The sequence below is a fragment of the Indicator indicator genome, chromosome 37 (genome assembly GCF_027791375.1).
Source record: "Indicator indicator isolate 239-I01 chromosome 37, UM_Iind_1.1, whole genome shotgun sequence".
NCBI classification, from domain to species: Eukaryota; Metazoa; Chordata; class Aves; order Piciformes; family Indicatoridae; genus Indicator; species Indicator indicator.
The window spans coordinates 3671482-3694235 of record NC_072046.1 but is presented as its reverse complement, the minus strand read 5'-3'; the positions used below and the strand labels follow the sequence as shown (position 1 = coordinate 3694235).

Sequence of the window (22754 nt, the reverse complement as noted above, 5' to 3'; positions counted from 1 at the left end):
CAACCCCTCTGCCATGGGCAGGGACACCTCCCACCAGCCCAGGCTTGCTCAAAGCCTCATCCAGCCTGGCCTTGAACACCTCAGGGATGAAGCATCCACAACCTCCCTGAGCAACCTGGTCCAGTGTCTCCCCAGCCTCATAGCACAGAACTCCTTCTTAATGTCCAATCTAAATCTCCCCTGCTCTAGTTTCAAACCATTTCCCCTTCTCCTCTCACCACAGGCCCTTCCCTGTAGCCCCTTTTAGGTACTGAAGCCATTCCCAGTGGTTCCTTCCATGCCTCCCTGCTCTCATCACTGTGACACCAATCAATTCCCCTCTTCAGCACCACTTAATGAACACTGATGTGAGTGTCTGTGAAACACAAGTCCTCAGGCTCAGGGGGGGCTGTGGCCACTGCTGTGCAAAGAGGGAACTGGGCCAGGATGGAGCTGGATTGTGCAGTGCCATGCAAAGTGCCAAGGACAGGACTAGCTCCCAGACCTCCCCAGTTCCTGCCTGTTATGCCACCCACCAGTCTTCATTCTAGACCCATCCACAGCAGCTCTTGCAGTGCCTCACACTGTTCACACCCAGCCCTGACAGAGCTGCTGGAGCTCCAAAGCTATCTGAGAGGACAGGTGGCCCTCAGCAACCCCCCAGATGCCATTTCTCAGCTCTATCACAAGTTACATTGTGAGACATTTTTCTCCAGGCTTGAAGTTTTCCATTTATTTACAAAGACCAGAAAATAGGAGATGAAAATATCAGAGGCTGAGTTACACTGGGGCAGTGCAAGTGGATTCATAGAATCACAGAACTGTTTGGGTTGGAAGAGGCCTCTAAGAGCATCCAGTCCAACCAGCAACTCAGCCCCACCATGGCCATTAAACCCTGGTCCCAGGTTTCTTGAACACCTCCAGGGACGGGCACTCCACCACCTCTCTGGGCAGCCTGTGCCAATCCCTGACCACTCTTGCAGCAAAGAAATTTTTCCTCATCTCCAACCTGAAGCTCTCCTGGCACCATTTCAGGCCATTTCCTCTCCTTCTGTCACCAGAGACTAGGGAGCACAGCCCACTGCAGCCTCCTTTCAGGGAGGCAATGAGGTCTTCCTTCAGCCTTCCCTACTTCAGGCTAAACACCCCCAGCTCCCTCAGCTGCTCCTCCCCAGCCCTCTTCTCCAGACCCTTCCCCAGCTTTGTTGCCCTTCTCTGGACCTGCTCCAGCCTCTCAATGGCCTTCTTGCAGTGAGAAGCCCAAAACTGAACCCAGGACTCAATGTTTGGCCTCCCCAGTGCCCAGTCCAGGGGCACAATCCCTGCCCTGCTCCTGCTGCCCACACCACTGCTGCTCCAGGCCAGGCTGCTGGAGGCCTTCTTGGCCACCTTCAGCTGCTGTCACCCAGCACCCCCAGGTCCTTTTCTGCCAGACAACTTCCCAGCCACCCTGCCTCAAGCCTGGAGTTTGGGGGTTGTTGTGACCCAGGTGCAGGACCCAGCCCTTGGCCCTGTTGCTGATCACTGCTCACTGATCTTCACCCTGCTGGTTTCCACACTCTAGACTGATGCTGGGAATCAAATCCATTAGCTGGTGGCTGTGGGATTTGCAGGGCCCAGAACAAACAGTTGCAGAGTGAGTTTAACTGCACTGCTTGAGTTGACCTCTCCCATCCAGGAGGTTTAGGCCTTTAGTAAAAGAATTCCACCTGGAAATCTGCAGGTTCAGCTGAAGCTGGGGCTGCAGGCACTGTTGATGTCTGAAACTGGCTGGGTTTGGAGAGCTTCCTGCTCCTCTCAGTTTGCTGCCACTGTTCAGAGAGTGGAAGGAAACCCTGACCACTGCCTTTGTGCCATGTTTCAGTGCTTTGGTAATTTTAGCAATTTGTGTAAGGAGAGGGGAACTGTGACCAAGATGACATCCCAGCTCAAACCCCACAGACAACTGTCAGGAGGCCAAAGGAAAGCAGCTGGAGCTTCAGCAGGCTCCAGGGGCAAAGGCTGAAGTCCCCACACAGCCCCTTGCTCACCTATTTCCAGCTGCTGAAGCTCTTGCTCTGAAATGGTTGTGGCTCTCTCCACATGGCTGCAGTTCTTCAGGGGGAGAGGAGTGGAGGAGAGAGGTGGAGGATCCCAGGTCTCTGGTAACTCCTTGCACACATTCCAAGGGGTCTCCTCCACCTCCTCTGTTTGCTCCAGAGATGGTGGTGGTAGGACTGGGCTGGCACAGGACACTTTGTCTGGCAGTTTGGGGTCAGAAGCAGTCTCAGAAACTGGGCTCACTGGAGGGGACAGGGAGGTCTGTGGATTGTTTTCTTTGTGCAGAGATAAATGCCTGGGCTCTCTGTATTCACCTTTCCAGGGGCTTGTCACACCTCCCACTACAACAACAAAAAGCACACAAACATCAGCAAATAAAGACAAACAGGAGGCAAACGTTTTCCTTCACAGTTCAAGTTCAAGCTGTATCTTGCTGTAAACTGCCTGACTCCTTCAGAAGATCTCCTCCATAAATTCCTGCTGCTCTGCAGAAGCTGTCAGCAGGACTAAGATGAAATTACTCAGAGACAATCTTAGAGGCAGGACTGGGCCACAAGGATGAGCTACAGTCATAGAATCATAGAACAGCAGGGGTTGGAAGGGACCTCTGGAGATCATTGAGTCCAACCCCCCTGCCAGAGCAGGATAACCCAGGGCAGGTCACACAGGAACACATCCAGGAGGGTCCTAAAGTCTCCAGAGAAGGAGACTCCACAACCTCTCTGGGCAGCCTGCTCCAGGCCTCCAGCACCCTCACACCAAAGAAGTTTCTCCCCATGTCAGGATGCAACAAACCTCTGCTCCCAGTTTTGCTGCTCCAGGCTCACCAGGCTTGAGCTTACTGGATGCAGCTGAGGCTTTGGCTGAACATGAGCCCAGGCACAGCAAACAGCCTCAGGAAACCCACATAAAGCTCAACATTGTCCCTTCAAGTGGGGAAGGCAGAGGGAGCAGGTGACAGCACACAGGGAAATATTCTTTATTTGGGTGAGAAACAGCCAGCTGTGGGCAAAAGTCATCAACCCAGCCAAGATCTATCAACCCCCAAAGCAGACATCCAAGCTGCAGCCTGTGCAGGTGATGTGCTGAGCACAGGGATAGTGCCCACAGGATCACCTGGACATAGCCAGCAGCTGACCACTGCACCAGGGCAGAGAAGAAGCTTTAGGGAGAGGCCAACTCTACCTTCTTCAAGAGCGACACTGGTCTTGGTTTTGAGTTCTGAGGCTGATGCTCTCTGCACAGGCTCCTTCTCCAGACCCATTTTGATAATCTCAGCAGTGAGGGGGTTGCAGGAAGGTGGAATTTCCCTCAGAGGAGGTGGCTCTTTAGCTATCTGTGTAACAAACAGGAAGTGAAAGAGGTTAGAGCAGAGAGGCTTCCTTTGATTTCAGAAAGGTTCTTCCTACCCTGAGAGTCTCCAACTGAACTGACAACAGAAATGAGAGACTTTGGTATTGGCTAAAAAAGTCACCATGAAGTCATGAGCAGGACACAAAAGGAACAGCCCTCAGATGTGAAACACAACAGTTTGGGAGGTGTAAGGGAAGATCAGTGTCCAAAGCAAAGCTTCAGGACAGGCTGGGGAGCTGGCACCATGTGAACCTCAGCAGCTTCAACAAGGCCATGGGCAAGGTCCAGGCAACCCCTGGTATCAGTCCAGGCTTGGGGAGGAAGGGCTGGAGAGCAGCCCTCTGGAGAAGGACTTGGGGAAGATGCTGGAGGAAAAGCTGGACAGGAGCCAGCACTGAGTGCTGCCAGCCCACAGCCAGCCCTGTCCTAGGCTGATCCCCAGCAGTGTGGGCAGCAGGGGCAGGGAGGGGATTGTGCCCTCTGCTGTGCTCTGCTGAGACCTCCCCTGCAGTGCTGGGGCAGCTCTGGAGTCCTCAGCACAGCACAGACAGGGACCTGGTGCAGCAGGGCCAGAGGAGGCCACAGCAATGCTGGCAGGGCTGGAAGCCCTCTGCTGGGAGGCCAGGCTGAGAGAGTTGGGCTTGGGCAGCCTGGAGAGGAGAAGGCTCCAGGGAGACCTTCTGGTGGCCTCTCAGTGCTTCAAGGGCCCAGCAGAGAGCTGGGGAGGGATTCTTCATCATGGAGTGCAATGACAGGATGAGAGCAACAATTTAAAACCAAAGGGAGATTTATGATGGATCTAAGGAAGAAATCTTTTACAGTAAGGGTGCTGAGAGCCTGGCCCAGGCTGGGCAGAGAGCTGGGAGCTGCCCCATGGCTGGCACCATTGCAGGTGAGGTTGGTTGGGGCTGTGAGCAACCTGCTGTGGTTGGGGCTGTCCCTGGGGGCTGCAGGGGGTTGGCCTGGATGAGCTGAGGTTCCCCTCCCTGGGTCACTCACCTTGAGACACAGGGGGTGATTGTAATACTGGGTCCAAGGGTGGCACCCATTGAGCATGTGCAGCATCATGCAACAGCTGCTCCAGATGTCCACTTTGCAGTCACAGCGTTTGCCCATCACCACCTCTGGAGCCATGTGAGTCTCTGTGCCAGGCACGTAGTTCCCTAAAAACATTCAAAGGAGAACTCACTGCACAGTTGCTCCAATGTGCTGGGAAGGCCAAGGCAGCCTCCTTGTCTTTGCAGTTTCAGTAAGGAATGAGCCACCTCAACCCAACCCCCAGCTCTTAGAAGCTTCATCTTCTCCTCAGCCTCATCCCTCACACAGGCAGCAGCTATCAACTATTCCCAGCAAATCTGGGAGGCAAACCAAGACCCTCTCCACTTGAGCTTGGTGGTACAAACCCCACCCTCCTCTGGCAGCAGCTGCCTTGGGAAGCTCTGTAAAGCTCAACTGCCCAAGAGCCAGTGAGGCATTTTGCTTTGGTGGAGGTGAGGATTCTGTGCCAGCTGTTCAGTGAGGTCACACAGCAAGCCAGAGTCAGGCTTTGCACTTCTGCTGTGGTTTCCCTGAACCTTGACATCATTACTAGAAAGAAGTTCTTTCCAGTCAGGGTGGGGAGATGCTGGAACAGGTTGGGCTGCATGGAACCATGGACCACAGGGAGGTGACCCAACCTCCCAACCTTGCCTAGGGATCTGCCATAAAGAAAGATGCAGAACTGCTCAAGCAGGTCCAGAGGAGGCCACAGAAACGATGCAAGGGCTGGCAGCCCTCTGCTGTGAAGCCAGGCTGAGTTGGGGTTGATGAGTCTGGAGAAGAGAAGGCTCCAGGGAGACCTTTCAGTGCTCCACAAAGAGGCCTGCAGGAAAGCTGGAGATGGACTTTCCATCAGGGAGTGCAGTGATGGAATGAAGGGTGAGGGGTTTGAACTGCAAAAGGGGAGGGTTAGATCAGGTTTAAGGAGGAAACTCTTTAGAGTGAGGGTGGTGAGACACTGGCACAGGTTACCCAGGGAGGCTGTGGTTGTCCCCTTTTTAGAGGTGCTCAAGGCCAGGTTGGATAAGGCCTTGATCAGCCCTGGGCTGGTGGGAGGTGCCCCTGCCATGGCAGGGGGTTGAAACTGGATGATCTTGAAGGTCCCTTCCAAGCCAAACCATTCTGTGACTCTTGCAACAGACTGGGAGCTGAGGCCCAGCTCCCACCCTTCAGCTCCCTGCAGCTGGCAGTGGCCACAGCATAGAAACAGCAACAACAGAAGTGATACCACGAGCAAGAGCAAGCCTGGAAAATAAAGCCTCCTGCCAAGATGGAAACCATCCCAGCCTGAGCCAGCAGGACAGCTCTTGAGAAATGCTTACCTGTGACCAAGCACTTCCCCAGGCCATCAGGGTGGAGGTGAGCAGAGTGACCAAAGTCACAGAGCAGAGCTCTGCTTCCATCGTCAGACAGCAGCACGTTCTCCGCTGCCAACAAGAAGCTTGCAGTTAGTCTCCTCTGTGTTCTGCCCACTGAGATGCAGGAAAAGGCAAAAGCCCAGAGGACTGCAATTTTTCAGAGCCCAGCCCAAGGTCTGTTACTCCTTTGGAGCACCACTGGTGCAAGCAAGCACACAACTAGAATCATCTCTACTCAGAAGCTGCCAGTTATCTGCCCAGGAGACCTCAGCACCCCAGAGCAGGGGCAGCCTGGGCAAAGAGTTTGTCAGAGCCACTGGATGGCAGAAAAAGGGATGACAAACAGAGTGGGTCCAGCTGGTTGGAACTCAGTTAAGCTCAGTTAAGCTCAGTTAAGCTTTCAAATGTGGAGCTGAAACCCAGGCAAATAACCTTCTGCCCCTCAGTAACCTCCCAGCAGTTTGCTTCTCGTAGGAGAAAGGGAAGAAGGCACTTGGGCATCATCTCACCTTTTACATCTCCATGGAGGATGTTTTGAGCATGAAGATACTCCAAGCCCTCCAGTGCCTGGCCCAGGTAACTGAGGGCTCTGTCCTCTGGCAGGCAGCCACTCTGTTTGATTAGTTGTCCTAATGAGCCACCTAGAAAGGAGCCCAGAGAGCTCAGGTTAGCTTAGCTTTGTCCTCTTTCCAGCACCACCAGAATTCCTCCTTCATTCTGATGAGGAGTGCCAGGTCTGACAGCTCTTATCTCCCACACTTGGATCTGCTCCTGGGGTTTATTCCCAGATTTCTTCCTGCCCACAGACTCTGGGCCCTCTCATGAAGCTTTTTGCTTAGTACCTGAAAGGGGCCTACAAGAAAGCTGGGGAGGGACTTCTGACAAGGGCTGGGAGTGACAGGATGAGGGACAATGGCTTTGAGCTGGGAGAGGGGAGACTGAGACTGGAGATGAGGAAGAAACTCTTGAGAGTGAGGGTGGGGAGACACTGGCACAGGTTGCCCAGGGAGGCTGTGGCTGTCCCCTCCCTGGAGGTGTTCAAGGCATAGCACCCTCATAGGTAACCTCAAGAGAAGTGGTTTAGGTGCCTGGGCCATGAGGTGGGCTGGAAACTGCCTCAGCAAGAGAGCTCTGGGGGTCATGATCAGCAGTGCAGAGTCCACCTGGAGGCCTGTGCCCAGTGGCATTCCCCAGGGATCAGTACTGGCTCCAGTTTTGTTCAGTATCTTCATCAGTGACCTGGAGGAGTGGATTGAGTCTACGCTCAGCAAGTGTGGTGGTGACACCAAACTGGGAGGGGTGGCTGACACCTGTCAGGGTGAGCTGGCAGCCAAGGAGATCTGGCCAGGCTGCAGAGCTGGGCAAAGGGAACCTCATGAAGTTCAATAAGGACAAATGCAGAGCCCTGCACCTGGGGAGGAACTCCACCAGGCACCAGCACAGGTGAGAGGTTGATCAGCTGGAAAGCAGCTCCATGGAAAAAGACCTTGGAGTCCTGTTGGACAGCAACTTATCCATGGGACAGCAGTGGATGTGGCCAAGAAGGCCAATGGTCTCCTGGAGTGCATCAAAAGTGTGTCCAGCAGGTCTATGGAGGTTCTCCTTCCCCTGGTGAGACCACAACTGGAGTATTGTGTCCATTGCTGGGCTCCTCAGTTCAAGAGGCTCAGGGAACTGCTGGAGAGAGTCCAACAGAGGCTACAAGGATGCTGAAGGGACTGAAACATCTCTGTGATGAGCAAAGGTGAGAGCCCTAGGGGTGTTGAGCTCCAGAGATAAATACGTGAGGGGTGGGTGTTAAGAAGAAGGGGCCAGGCTCTTCTCAGTGGTGCTCAGTGATAGCACAAGGAACAACAGGGACCCAGGAGGTTCCTCCTCAACATGAAGAGAAAATTCTTTGGTGTGAGGGTGCTGGAGGCCTGGAGCAGGCTGCCCAGAGAGATTGTGGAATCTCCTTCTTTGCAGACATTCAAGACCCACCTGGATGTGTTCCTGTGTGACCTGCTCTGGGTGATCCTGCTTTGGCAGGGGGGTTGGACCCAATGATCTCTAGAGGTCCTTTCCAACCTCTAACATTCTAAAGGCCAGGCTGGATGAGGCCTTGAGCAGCCTGGGCTGGTGGAAGGTGTCCCTGCCCAAGGCAGGGGGTTGGAACTGGATGATCTTTAAGGTCCCTTCCAACCCCAACCCATTCCATAATGGTGCTTGGCATCAAAAGCACTACTCTGTGATCATGTCAGCTTGATCACACCCAGGGTGACCCTTCACAGGTTGTGTTTGCCATGCTCCTGCCTGGAAAAAGGAGCAGCAGGCAATGGAAACATCCAGGTTTGCTGAGCCAGTGTCCTCTGTTCCAGCACAAAACACTTCATACGGTGCTGTGCCAATGAACATGAGAGTTAAAAACAGCTGGATGGAGCTGAGCTTGAGTGAGAACCTGGAACTGGGGTGAGGCAGGACTGGAGATGTGTCCTTCCCCCCAGGCAGAACCATTGCCACACCCCAGCAGGGCTGCACACACCCAGGAGAACACTAGGAACGTTCTGCATACACCAAAGAAGGAACAGATGGCAAACTGGGACAGGAGGAAGAGGAGGACAATGTCCACTGCATCCCACAGTGACAATGGTGCTTGTGCTGTGGCTGCTCATTCCTCACCCTCCATCAGCTTCATGAAGATGGTCACCCAAGGTCCTTCCTTCACAGCTCCATACAATGGAACAACCCTGGGACTCGTTAAGGCAGCGCAGGTCGTCAGCTCCTCCGCACGGAAGTGCTCCACTTGTACCTGGGGAGACAAATAGGCACTGCACAGGGCCTGTGGGGCAAGGGCACCTGTGCTGCACCTGGCTCACAGCCACCTCCTGCAATGCAACAGGCTGGGGGCAGAGTGGCTGGAAACTGCCCAGCAGAAAAGGACCTGAGGGTGCTGGGTGACAGCAGCTGGAGATGAGGCAGCAGTGGCCAGGGGGCAAGAAGGCCTCCAGCAGCCTGGTGTGGCCTTGGTGTGGGCAGCAGGAGCAGGGCAGGGATTGTGCCCCTGGACTGGGCACTGGGGAGGCTGCACCTTGAATCCTGGGTTCAGTTTTGGGCCTCTCACTGCAAGAAGGACATTGAGAGGCTGAAGCAGGTCCAGAGAAGGGCAACAGAGCTGGGGAAGGGTCTGGAGAAGAGGACTGGGGAGGAGCAGCTGAGGGAGCTGGGGGTGTTTAGTGTGGGGAAGAGGAGGCTGAGGGAGACCTCATTGCTCTCTACAGCTCCCTGGGAGGAGGTTGCAGTGAGGTGGGGGTTGGGCTCTGCTCCCTAGTCTCAGGTGATAGGAGAGGAAATGGCCTGAAATGGTGCCAGGGAGGGTTAGGTTGGAGATTAGAAGGAACTTCTTGACTCAAAGGATTCTCAACACTGCCCAGGGAGGTGGTTGAATTCCCATCCCAGGAGGTGTGCAAAAGACACTGACATGGTTTAGCTGCAGCCTTGGCAGAGTTAGAGAATGGTTGGACTCAATGATCTTTTCCTACCAAAGCCATTCTATTGATTCTGTGAATCCTAACAGAATCCTCCCTCCCCACCCTGGGGTCAGGATGTCCCACACTGTGTAACAGCAGGGGACAAGGACAACCTTTCTCAGCAGAAACCTCTGGGTAGAGCAATAAGTGCTGGAGTTTGTCCAGAGAAGGACCACAAGGATGAGCAGAGGGCTGGAGCTGCTCTGTTCTGGAGACAGCCTGAGAGAGTTGGGGTTGTGCAGTCTGCAGAGGAGAAGACTCCAAGGAGACCTTCTTGTGCCCTTCCAGGATCTGAAGAGGACTACAAGAAAGCTGGGGAGGGATTTTTTAGGGTGTCAGGGAGTGATAGGACTGGGGGGGATGGAGCAAAACTAGAAGTGGGGAGATTCAGATTGGATGTTAGGAAGAAGTTCTTCCCCATGAGGGTGGTGAGACACTGGCACAGGTTGCCCAGGGAGGTGGTGGAAGCCTCATCCCTGGAGGTTTTTGCAGCCAGGCTGGATGTGGCTGTGAGCAACCTGCTGTGGTGTGAGGTGTCCCTGCCCATGGCAGGGGGGTTGGGACTGGCTGAGCCTTGAGGTCCCTTCCAACCCTGACAATTCTCTGATTCTAAGTGGGAAGTCTCAGAACACTTCTGAGCAAGGCCAACCAGAGTCCCAAACCTTCAGTGTGTCAGAGTGAATTTGTGCCAAAGAAGATTCACCTCCAGCTTATGGCCAAGTCCTGCAAGAGGGAGTTCAACACCTCAAACAGATAACTTCAGCTTTCTGCTTTCATGGGAGAAGAAGAAGGAAAAAAAAAAATAAACCAATCTAAGGATTGTGAAGTACTTGGCAAAAATCAAACTCCCCCAAAACAGGAGGGAAGATGAAATGTGGCCACAGGCAGTGACTGCCACTCTCACCTCTTGGCTCACAGAAAAAGGGTCACAGAAAACCTCTATTTATTAAGTTCAGCCAAGCAAAATAAAGCAAGAATTTGTGAAAGGCCAGAAGGAAAACATGAGTCATGAAGGGGCTGGTGGGAAAAGGATGTCTCATGTTTCTGCACTGTCAGCAGTGCAGCCAGAGCTGCTTTTGTTGAATCCCAAGAGTCTGGAGAGCAGGTGCTCAAACCACTATGGATGGTGGTGAGAGGTCAGGGAGTCCCCTTCCAGCCCCAGCAGGCAGCACTAATTCCAGACAGTTACTGATGTCAAATGAAGCACCTTGCAGCCAGGTGTCCAACCTGCACCTCAGAACTCACTGGTCTGAGAGTTTGGTCTGAGAAGATGTGGTGCTGGTCTGCAGAAGCATCCTTTAAAATCCTCCATTAATTAGGAGCGAAAAAAGAATGGATATTTTGAAAGACCAGCTTCTCACTTAATCCCAGCATGGTGAGGTTGGAAGGGACCTCTGGAGCTCATCCAGTCCAACCCCTGCCAAAGCAGGGCATCCACAGCAGCTTGCCCAGGAGCACAATGCCCAGGGGGGGTTGGAAGCTCTCCACACAAGGAGACTCCACAACCTCTCTGGGCAGCCTGCTCCAGGCCTCCAGCACCCTCACAACAAACAACTTTCACCTCCTGTTCAGCTGGAACTTCCTGGGTTCCAGTTTGTGCCCACTGCCCCTTGTCCTATCCCTGAGCACTACTGAGCAGAGTCTGGCCCCAGCCTCTTGCCCCCCACAGCTCCTTTAGCTCTTGCTGAGCATTGCTCAGCTCCCCTCTGGGGCTGCTCTTCTGCAGGTTCTCAGCCCCAGGGCTCTCAGCCTTTGCTCCTCACAGAGCTGCTCCAGGCCCCCCAGCACCTTTGTAGCCTTCATTGGACTCTCTCCAGTAATTTCCTCTCCTTCCTGAACTGGGGAGCCCAGAACTGGATGAGGCCTTGGGCAACCAAGCCCAGCTGAGAAGGGGGTTGGAGTTGGTGATCTCTGAGGTCTCTCCCTACCTAAGCTATTCTATGACTTTCCACAGGCACCACATCACCTTGAGACCAAGGCAGAGAAGGAAAAGCAAACATTTTAAGCTGACCATCACAAGCCCCAGTTCTGTTTGCATGTAACACTTTTGCACTCCAGACAAATGCTTCCCACACACTTGCTGAAGTTTGCTGTGGGAGTAAAGTGGGAAACATCAGTTCAGAGGTGATGAAGCTCTTCAGGTGCTAAGTTCAAACCAGTTTACATTCTCATCTTGCACTGTCACACTGCCTCCACCCCTGACTTCCCCCATGGCTGCCTGCAGGTCAACAGAAGCATAGAATTGCCAGGATTGGAAGTGACCTCAAGGATCAGCCAGTTCCAACCCCCCTGCCATGGGCAGGGACACCTCACACTACAGCAGGTTGCTCAGAGCCACATCCAGGCTGTCCTTAAAAGCTTCCAGGGATGAGACTTCCACCACCTCCCTGGGCAACCCTTTGCAGGGTCTCACCACCCTCATGGGGAAGAACTTCTTCCTGACATCCAATCTGAATCTCCCCACTTCTAGTTTTGCTTCATTCTTGCTGGTCCTATCACTCCCTGATAGCCTAAAAAGTCCCTCCCCAGCTTTCTTGTAGCCCCCTTCAGATCCTGGAAGGGCACAAGAAGGTCTCCTGGGAGCCTTCTCCTCTCCAGACTGAACAGCCCCAAACTCCAGTTAGATTCCACACACTTCTCACATCGTAAGACAAGATCTTGGTGCACAAGAGGTTGCTAAGCCAACTGCTGGAGAAATACACATCCTTGGCTGCACCTGCAGTTGAGGCCCCATCCCTGGAGACAGTCAAGGTCAAACTCAGCAACCTGATCTGGTTGGGGATGTCCCTGCTGACTGCAGTGGGGTTGGACAAGATGACCTTGGAGGGTCCCTTCCCACCTGATGCATTCTGTGGTTCTTCTGTGGTGCGTAACAGGAGCACCTCCTGACACAGAGCCAGCACTGCCTGTGGCACTCACTGCAGAGAGGAAAATTCTCTCTAACTGACACCTCACTGTATGTTTTTTTTTTTTCTTCCCTGCTTGATTCCTTTTTGAGCAGAGGAACACCTGCCATGGCACTGCTTGCACCAGCCATGTCCAAAACGAGGACAGTTAGATAAGCAGATGACTCCCACGGCCGCTTCTCCCCGACAGCCACCAGCAACACACTCACAACTCTTCTGAAGTCTCAGCTCTCCTGGCCAAACCCCAGATCCCTTCAAGCACACTTAGGAGGCCAGAGGAACCTATTTCTGGATCCCAAGAATCAAGGGATTCTTGACCCTCTGTGCACACACAGGTTTCTCCATCTGCTTCTTCTCCCCCTATGCTGTCACCTTGAAGTCTCCCCTTGGACACAAGCACAGAACACTTCACTGCAGCTGTGCAGCAAGGTACCTGCAGCTCATGGCAGCTGGAAGGAGAACCACAGAATGTTAGGGCTGGAAGGGACCTCCAGAGATCATTGAGTCCAACCTCCTGCCAAAGCAGGATCATCCAGGGCAGGTCACACAGCAATGCATCCAGGATGGTTTTAAATTCTCCAGAGAAGGAGACTCCACAACCTCTCTGGACAGCCTGCTCCTGGCCTCCAGCACCCTCACACCAAACAACTTTCTCCTCCTCTTCAGACAGAACCTCCTGGGTTCCAGTTTGTGCCCCTTGCCACTTGGCCTGTCTCTGGGCACCACTGAGCAGAGTCTGGCCCCAGCCTCTTGCCCCCCAGCCTTTAGCTCTTGCTGAGCATTGCTCAGCTCCCCTCTGGGGCTGCTCTTCTGCAGGCTCTCAGCCCCAGGGCTCTCAGCCTTTGCTCCTCACAGAGCTGCTCCAGGACCCTCAGCATCTTTTGGCCTCTGTTGGACTCTCTCCAGCAGTTCCCTGTCTCTCTTGAACTGAGGAGCTCAGAACTGGACCCAATACTCCAGAGGTGTCCTCCCTAAGGCAGAGTAGAGGAGGAGCAGAACCTCCCTCGACCTGCTGGTGATGCTTCTATTGATGCACCCCAGGACCCCAGTGGTCTTCTTGCCCACAAGGGCAAGTTCCTCCTCATGTTGAGGTGGAACCTCCTGTGTTCCAGCTTGTCCCTGCTGTTCCTTGTCCCATCACTGGGCACCACCAAAAAGAGCCTGGCACCTTCACCCTGACACCCACCCCTCAGGTATTTATAGACATCCCTAAGACCTCTCCTGCCAAGATTAAACAGGGAGAAGCCTTTTCCTCCCTGTGTGTGTTGGTGTGAGGAAGCCCTCCCCTCCTCCCAGGCAGTTACCTTCTTGGCAGCACACTGAAATCCTGTCTGTTTGTCCTCTATTTTGTACACTTCTCCAAAGGAGCCAATGCCCAGAGACCCGTGGCACTTGGTCCAGTGAACCTCTTCTCGGTACTCATAGTCCACTGGCTTTAGCTTCTGGAAGTGAAAACCAGAACAGAAGATGAGGCAAGGAAAGGAAGAGGCAGCTGTGGAGCTCCACAGACAGCCAGCAATGCTTACAGAGAAAGTACAAAGACATCTCACCACACCTCCACCTCCACACCTCCAAACATCCCTCCACAAAAGGGCTTCTGCCATGGACTTGAGGTGCAACGACCTTAGAGGAGCTACCTGGTTTGTGTGGGCTCTGTCTGACCTGAAGCAGTGCACCCCAGCACTGCACAGAGAGGCCCCCAGCCTTTGGACAGCTCTGGAGCTCCCAACTATTCCTTTGACACACAGGATCTCACCATGAAGCTACATCCTACAAACAGAATGAGCTTCAGGGCAGTAAGTGCAGACACCTGTGTGTGAGCTGAACCTTCTGACGGTCAGCACAGTGAGATGGTGCCTCAGGTCTCAGTGGGGATGTTCTCAGGCAGGTAAGTGACACCTGAACTCCACTGGCAACGCTGACAGGGTCACACTGATTCCAGGGAAGAGTCCTCCTCAGGTGTTTCAGGTGGCAAGGGACAGCTCAGCTCAGGAAAAATGAATCATCCTCCAAATTCCCACCACTTGCTGTGCCCCAGCCCTGCCTCTGGCAAGGCACAAGGGGGAACTTGCTGGCCTCCTACCCCAGGCAGCAGACATGGCTCTGGCACCCTCATAATCTACACATCCCTGGTTTCTGTGTCACAGTCCAGGTCACTTCTAGCCAATAAAACCTGGCAGCCTTCTCACCTGAAGGGACCAGGCTGTCTCAGACAAACAAAGACATCTCTAAGGGCAGTAAGCACAGGCTCACAGAGTCACAGGATATTAGGGGTTGGAAAGGACCTCCAAAGGTCATGGAGTCCCACCCCCTGCCAGAGCAGGACCAGAGAATCCAGCACAGGTCACACAGGAACACATCCAGACAGGGCTGGAAAGGCTCCAGAGAAGGAGACTCCACAACCTCTCTGGGCAGCCTGCTCCAGGGCTCTGTGACCCTCACAGTGCAGAAGTTCCTCCTCATGTTGAGGTGGAACCTCCTGTGCTGCAGCTGCCATCAGTTGCCACTTGTCCTGTCCCAGGGTGCAGCTGAACAGAGCCTGTCCCTGTCCCCTCCCTCCTGACCCCCAACCCTCAGATATTTATAAACATTTATTAAATCCCCTCTCAGTCTTCTCCTCTCCAGACTGAACAGCCCCAGGGCTCTCAGCCTCTCCTCCCCCAGACAAGCAGGCAGGTGTGCTGAGGGAGCAAACAAAGCAGAGCCACCCTTCAGGAAACAAACCCAACCAGGGCAAGAACCACTCAGAAGATGCAGGCTTGTTCCAGAAGCTAGCACATGGCTGCAGGTTCTATCCCTTCTGCAGCCTTCCACAGGGTGTGTGGGCTCAGAGGCTCACCTCATTTAGCAGCACCCCCTCATTTTCATCTGCTTCATCAAACTGTTCCTTCGGGTCCAGGCCACCTCCTCCCCACGTCTTGGCCAGGCTGGCTAAGTTCTGTGGCTCACCAAGGCTCACACTCCCCTTCAAGGCATCCACCAAGTATTCTTCCACAGAAATCTTGTCTGAGCTGGTTGGGATGGACTGGGTGGCACATTTGGGGAAGCTGTACTCTAAGTTGAGGCCAGAGAAGCGATGTTGGCTGTCCTGAGAGCTGAGGTCACCATGGAAGTAAGTCTCCAGAGCAGTGTGTTTCCTGGCATGCAGAGGGCTGTCCAGGTGTGGGAGATGAGGGGGTATGATGTTGTAGGGAAAAGGATGGAGAGTTTCAGGCTGTGGGACACTGTCCCTCTGGGACTGCTGCTTCCAAACATGGTTAAGGCACTGGATGGGGCTTATCAGCTTGTGCAGTTCTGCTTTGTACTGGCTCCTGGGGGAAGGGGGTTTGAGTGTGGACAGCACTTGCTCTGCTTTCTCAAATGGCAGTGGATTATAAACCAAGTCCTTGGTAAGTTCTGAAGCCCAAAAACTGTTTCTGTAAAGACTGTTTTGGTGGGACTCATCCTCCTAGAAAAGAAAACCAAAGAGCTGAGGTGGAACCTGACCATGGCCACATGAAATTCCACCAAGACTGCTCAGGAGTTTGCAGGGGTCCCAAGAGGACCAAAGGGAAGTGGAAGGATTCTCACCTGGACAGGAATTGGAGTGCAGCTCTCTTGCTCTGGAGTCCTGGGAGCTCTCCTGCCAGCAGCCACTGTCTGTATTTTCAGCTTGGATCTTTTCTTGTGCCGTTTCTTCCTCGTCCTGCCGCGGTGCCTCCCTCTCCACGGTGCCATCCTCCCCTCCGTGGCGTGGGCCACATTGTTGGGGATTTGGTCAAGGCTGTCTGAGCGGCTGTGGGAAAGCAAAACACAATCACAGAGCTGCTCTGCTTGGAACAGACCTTTAAGATTGTCCTGGTTTGAGCTTCCAGCTCGGGACAGAATGTAACCTACCACAAAGATCCTCCAGTCCAACCGTTGTCTAAGGCTGCCCAGGCTGGAGCTCAGCCATGGCCCTCAGCACCACACCTCTGCAGCTTTAAAGGGCATCCAGGGATGGGCATTCAACCACTTCCCTGGGCAGCCTGTGCCAGCCTTTGAGAACCCTTTCAGTGAATATTCTTCTAATATCCAACCTAAACTTCCCTTGGTGCAACTTGAGGCCATTTTCTTTTGTCCTATCACTTGCTCCTTGGGAGCAGAGCCCAACCCCCACCCCACTGCAACCTCCTCCTGGGGAGCTGTAGAGAGCAATGAGGCTGAACATTCCCAGCTCCCTCAGCTGCTCCTCCCCAGCCCTCTTCTCCAGACCCTTCCCCAGCTTTGTTGCCCTTCTCTGGACCTACTGCAGCCTCTCAATATCCTTCTTGGACTGAGGGGCCCAAGATTGAACCAAATATTTGAGGAGTGACCTCCCCAGTGCCCAGCCCAGGGGCACAATCCCTGCCCTGCTCCTGCTGCCCACACCATTGCTGCTCCAGGCCAGGCTGCTGGTGTCCTTCTTGGCCACCTGGGCACTGCTGCCTCATCTTCAGCTGCTGTTGACAACCCCTGCCCAGGTCTTTTTCCACCAGGCAGTTTCCAGCCACTCTTCCCCCAGCCTGGAGCATTCATGGGGTTGTTGTGCCCCAAGTTCAGGACCCCAGCACATGGTTTTGTTGAATGTCATCCCACTGGCCTTGGCACATTGATCCAGCCTGGCTAGGCCCTTCTGTAGATCCTTCTACCCTCCAGGAGATAATGGATGATGTCTCTGAGCTCTGATGGTGAAAACCCACCCCCAGCTAACACCCACAGACCAGGAGTGAGGATTAGCAATTCCTCCTCCTGAGCTTTAACAAGCAGAGGATGATGCCATCACTTCTTGCCTTCCAATGTTGCCTCTGCAGCTTCAGCAGCAAGGCAGAGCAGTAAATCTGGCATTGCAAGAAGGAAATATGGGGGTGTGGGGAGGAAGCAAAGCATCACAGCTCCCAGCACTTGCACATCCTGCAAGGAACAGCAGGGATTAGATGGCAGTGCAGAGGGAAAAGCACTGAAGGTCTCCAGGTTGCTTTCAGGCAGTTTGTGTCTATGATTTATAGGGGACACAGGGGAGGTAAAAATGCAATCTGGTGTCAGAAGTGTACTTAATAAAAGTGCTCCTGTCACAGAAGCACAGAATGGCAGGGGCTGGAAGGGACCTCTAGAAATCATTGATCCACCCCCCCTGCCAAAGCAGGATCACTCAGGGCAGGTCACACAGGAACACATCCAGATAGGTCTGGAAAGGCTCCAGAGAAGGAGACTCCACAACCTCTCTGGGCAGCCTGCTCCAGGGCTCTGGAACCCTCACAGTGAAGAAGTTCTTCCTCATGTTGAGGTGGAACCTCCTGTGCTGGAGTTTCCATCCATTGCCCCTTGTCCTATCCCAGGGCACAACTGAGCAGAGCCTGTCCCTGTCCCTCCCTCCTGACCCCCAGCCCTCAGCTATTGATAGACATTGATCAGATCCCTCTCAGCCTTCTCTCCAGACTAACCACCCCCAGGGCTCTCAGCCTCTCCTCCCCAGGCAGTGCTCCAGGCCCTTCAGCATCCTGGTAGCCCTCCCTTGGACTCTCTCCAGCAGATCCCTGTCCCTCTTGACCTGGGGAGCCCAGAACTGGATGCAATATTCCAGGTAGGGCCTCATCAGGGCAAAGCAGAGGGGGAGGAGAACCTCCCTATGATCTTCAAATGAAGAAACCACAGCTGCTCTCTTGGCTCAGAGCAGCTCTCCTCTGCTCCCCTGCCTTCACTGAGCTGTGCTGTGTTCACAGCACCACTGCCCTCTCTCTTCTCCTGCTGCCTCACTGCCCCACTGAGCTCCAGAAGATCTCCTAAGCAGGGTTCTAGCTGATGGATCACACATTGACCAGAACCTAGCCACAGAACTGCTCTGTGTCCCACATAATCTCCCTAAGAAATGGTTCAGGCTGTAGTTCTTCAGTGGGTTCAAGGGACAAGGCCATGGAGATCATGCCCCTGTTCTGGGCACTGGTGAGGCTGCACCTTGAGTACTGGGCTCAGTTTTGGGCCCCTCAGTGCAAGAAGGACATTGAGAGGCTGGAGCAGGTCCAGAGAAGGGCAACAAAGCTGGGGAAGGGTCTGGAGAAGAGGACTGGGGAGGAGCAGCTGAGGGAGCTGGGGGTGTGCAGCCTGGAGAAGAGGAGGCTGAGGGAGACCTCATTGCTCTCTACAGCTCCCTGGGAGGAGGCTGCAGTGGCCTCTTCTCCCTAGTGTCAGGTGATAGAAAGAGAAGAAAAGGCCTGAAATTGTGCCAAGGAAGGTTTAGGTTGAGATTAGGAACAACTTCACTCCTGCAAGAGTGGTCAGGGGTTGGAACAGGCTGCCCAGGGAAGTGGTGGAGTGCCCATCCCTGGAGGTGTTCAAGAAACCTGTGGCCATGGCCCTTGGGACCATGGTTTAGTGGCCATGGTGGTGCTGGGTAGATGCTTGGAGTGGATGAGCTCAGAGGCCTTTTCCACCAGAACCAGTTCTATGACTCTGTGATTCCAAGCCAGAGGGCAGTGTCAGACCACAGCCCTTGCAAGGCCAGGTTCAGTGTCTGCAAGCTGCCAGGACAGGCAGTACCCAGCTCCCTCTATCTCAGTCACCCACTTCAGAGGGTGCTGGAGCTGCCTGCTAGAGTCCCAGGGCTCAGTAAAGCTCCAGTGAGTGCCCCACAAGGCCACAACTCCTTCATGAAGCAGAGGCTCTCTCCCAGATGACTTCAGAAAAGCAAGCCCCAGGTCTCTGTTTTTCTGTCACAATTTCTCTCCCTTTTCCAGTTTCACTCTCTCTTCACAGCCCTGCTGCTGCTGCTGCTGTCATTAAGCAAAGGTTCTTCTCTCATGCCCTTTTGTTTATCCTCCCCAGAAAAGCAGCAGTTCCCTTTTCTCAGGACTACTTCTAGCAGCAGCTGAAGCTCCCCACAGCTTTTCAGAGGATGGTGCAATGTGGTTTCAAAAGCATCAGGGCAGTTCAGCTAAAACAGACTCAAAAATTTCCCTTGGAGCCCTTCTACTTCAGACCTATGAACCTCAAAAAAAACCAAAAAAAAAAAAACAAAAAAAAACCAAACAAAAAAAAAATCACTGAATCATTTTAAACCAAATCTGACCACCCAGAAACAGAGGCAGAAGGCTCCAAGGGGCAGGAAATCAGCAGGCACAAGGCAAGGTGCTTTGAGTGGTTTGTGCTTAGACTTAGAACCATAGAATCAGTCAGGGTTGGAAGGGACCACAAGGATCATCCAGTTCCAAACCCCCTGCCATGGCCAGGGACACCTCACACTACAGCAGGCTGGCCAGAGCCTCATCCAGCCTGGCTGCAAACACCTCCAGGGATGGAGCCTCAACCACCTCCCTGGACAACCCATTCCAGGCTCTCACCACTCTCATGGGGAAGAACTTCTTCCTCACATCCAGTCTGAATCTCCCCACTTCCAGCTTTATTCCATCCCCCCAGTCCTGTCCCTCCCCAGCTTTCCTGTAGCCCCCTTCAGATACTGGAAGGACTTCTGCTTTCTCCTAACAGAAAAGGGTTGGGAGGAAGATGTTTAGGGAAAGACAAACTCTTCCTGGGCCTCTGAGAGAGAAGTTAATCCAAACAGGAACCATAGAATGGTCTGGGCTGGAAGGGGCCTCCAAAGCTCATCCAGTCCAACCTCCTCTGCAGTCAGCAGGGACATCCCCAACTGGATCAGGTTGTCCAGAGCCCTGTTGAGCCTCACCTTGAATACCTCCAAGGACAGAGCCTGAACCACCTCCCTGAGTAACCTGTTGCAGTGTTCCACCACCCTCATAGTGAAGGCCTTGTTCCTAACATCTAACCTAAATCTGCTCTTCTCTAGTTTGTGGGAAAAACACTCTTGAGGCAGGGTGGTCTGGGAGAGGGCAGCACACAGCAGCAAGGGCTGGTGCTCAGGTAAGAGGTCTCTCACCTGTAGCGCTTGCTGTGAGCAATGAAGGATCTCTCTGACAAGGTAGGGCTGAACTCCTGACTGTTCTCACCTGTAGGAAAGAAAAGAGCATCAATAGATGTCTTCAGCAGCAGACAGTCTCTCCTGGTAACAACTGGACTAAGAAACAGCTCTGTCAACTTGCTAAAGCCAACAGTGAGCCAGACTCATCACCACATCACCCACACTGTGCTCCCTCCTGCCCCAGCAGCACACAGCTGGCCCTGCCTCCTGGATTCCTAGGTTCACAGAATGGGTTGGCTTGGAAGGGACCCTCAAAATCATCCAGTTCCAACCTCCCTGCCATGGGCAGAGACACCTCCCACTACCCCAGGTTGCTCAAGGCCTCATCCAACCTGGCCTTGAACACCTCCATAACCTCCCTGGGCAACCTGTTCCAGTGTCTCACCACCCTCACTGGAAATAATTTCTTGCTAATCTCCAGTCTAAATCCCCCTCCTCAAGCTTAAATCCATTCCACTCCAAGCCCTTGTCAAAAGTCCCTTCCTGGCTTTCTTGTAGCCCCCTTCAGGTACTGGAAGGCTGCTCTAAGGTCTCCCTGAAGCCTTCTCTTCTGCTGGCTGCACAGCCCCAACTCCCTCAGCCTACCCCCATAGCGGAGGTTCTCCAGCCCTCTGATCACCTTTGTGGCCTCTTCTGGACCTGCTCCTAATCCTTCAGCTATTTCCCATGTGACAGCTTTAGTTTGGTTCTCTTCTGTTCCCTCCCTACTCCTTTTCCAATCCCCTTCAGAAGTCAGCCAAGCAGAGGTGACCAAGCAGGACACAGCTTTAGAGCCCGAGCAGGTGAGGTGCAAGGGCCACATGCTGCTCTGGTACTTATGCCTCATTCAGTGGATGCTGCCACATTATTAGGAGGTTTCATGAGTTTCCTAAATAGAGGCTGGGATGTGTCCCCAGCTCCACTCCACTGGGGCTTACAAATAGATGTTGTCTCAGCTCTGCAGGAGTGCAAACGGAGTGAAATCTCATCCTGCATGCCACATTCCTTTTTCTCAATGAGCAGCAGCCCACACAGTTACTTACATTCTGCTTGGGCAATAATAGAAATTGATGCACAGCCTCCTTCTGTTTCTTCTTTTGCTGTTCCTTTGGTGATTACATCATTGAGGATTTTCCACTGACTGTGGAAGATGACCTTCTTTGAATCTTCCACTTTGCAAACACTGCTCTGCTTTTCACTTGCTGTCTCATTCAGCCCCTTGGTAGCTGTGAGCTCCTTCTTCTGCTTGAAGGCTGGATCAGGAGCTCCCTGGCAGGTAATTCCCATCACAGCCATTGCACAGGTTCAGAGAGTCACTGGGAACAACAGAGAAACAAACCCCAAAACAAATCACTTGTCAGAATCCTTCACAGGCAGAAGCAGCTTCAAACCCTGATGATCTCTAAGGGCTCTTCAAACCTCAACAGTTCCATGATTCTGTTTTAGGAGACTGCTGAAGGTAACTAAAGAATTGAAACCAAGTCCAGGTTCTACCCAACCTCAGAGCAAGGAGCTGAAAAAAGAGCCAAGAGCTCTCCATCCCACTGAGGAGCTGAAGAACCAAAGCTCTCCATCCCACTGAGGAGCTGAAGAGCCAAAGCTCTCCATCCCACTGAGGAGCTGAAGAACCAAAGCTCTCCATCCCACTGAGGAGCTGAAGAACCAAAGCTCTCCATCCCACTGAGGAGCTGAAGAGCCAAAGCTCTCCATCCCACTGAGGAGGTGAAGAACCAAAGCTCTGCATCCCACTGAGGAGCTGAAGAACCAAAGCTCTGCATCCCACTGAGGAGGTGAAGAACCAAAGCTCTCCATCCCACTGAGGAGCTGAAGAACCAAAGCTCTCCATCCCACTGAGGAGCTGAAGAGCCAAAGCTCTCCATCCCACTGAGGAGGTGAAGAACCAAAGCTCTGCATCCCACTGAGGAGCTGAAGAACCAAAGCTCTGCATCCCACTGAGGAGGTGAAGAACCAAAGCTCTGCATCCCACTGAGGAGCTGAAGAACCAAAGCTCTCCATCCCACTGAGGAGGTGAAGAACCAAAGCTCTGCATCCCACTGAGGAGGTGAAGAACCAAAGCTCTCCATCCCACTGAGGAGCTGAAGAACCAAAGCTCTCCATCCCACTGAGGAGGTGAAGAACCAAAGCTCTCCATCCCACTGAGGAGGTGAAGAACCAAAGCTCTCCATCCCACTGAGGAGGTGAAGAACCAAAGCTCTCCATCCCACTGAGGAGGTGAAGAACCAAAGCTCTGCATCCCACTGAGGAGCTGAAGAACCAAAGCTCTGCATCCCACTGAGGAGCTGAAGAACCAAAGCTCTCCATCCCACTGGGGAGCTGAAGAACCAAAGCTCTGCATCCCACTGAGGAGCTGAAGAACCAAAGCTCTGCATCCCACTGAGGAGCTGAATAATCAATAGGTTAATCAAAGAATTGTTTTGACTACTTTCAGTACTAAAAATGTGAGCCCGCATCAGTATGAAAGAGGGATTTATTTCTGGATATATTGCAGTAGGTGAAATACAACCAGTAAAGACATATAGAAGAGGGAACTCCAAAAGAGAGAGAGAAGACATGAAAGATTTCCCCTAGATGGCAGCTGGGAGGATTGCCAACGTGCTCCACACCACAGAAAATCTGCTAACTGCTTTCTCCCTTGTGCTCAGTCACC

The 22754-nt window shown here is 53.3% G+C and overlaps 1 protein-coding gene across 1 annotated transcript in view; it reads right to left on the bottom strand.

Moving 5' to 3' along the window:
• Positions 1–21382, bottom strand: part of MAP3K14 (mitogen-activated protein kinase kinase kinase 14) — a 28380-nt gene extending 6998 nt beyond the window's left edge. The window contains exons 1-11 of the mRNA XM_054396477.1: positions 21130–21382; positions 20066–20135; positions 15751–15955; positions 15020–15628; positions 13485–13622; positions 8427–8556; positions 6278–6409; positions 5733–5837; positions 4372–4535; positions 3205–3355; positions 2010–2360 (exon numbers count right to left, since the gene is read on the bottom strand). Coding sequence (XP_054252452.1) covers positions 2010–2360; positions 3205–3355; positions 4372–4535; positions 5733–5837; positions 6278–6409; positions 8427–8556; positions 13485–13622; positions 15020–15628; positions 15751–15955; positions 20066–20135; positions 21130–21382 — 2308 coding nt within the window. The remainder of the gene's footprint in view (positions 1–2009; positions 2361–3204; positions 3356–4371; positions 4536–5732; positions 5838–6277; positions 6410–8426; positions 8557–13484; positions 13623–15019; positions 15629–15750; positions 15956–20065; positions 20136–21129) is intronic.
• Positions 21383–22754: the final 1372 nt, after the last annotated feature.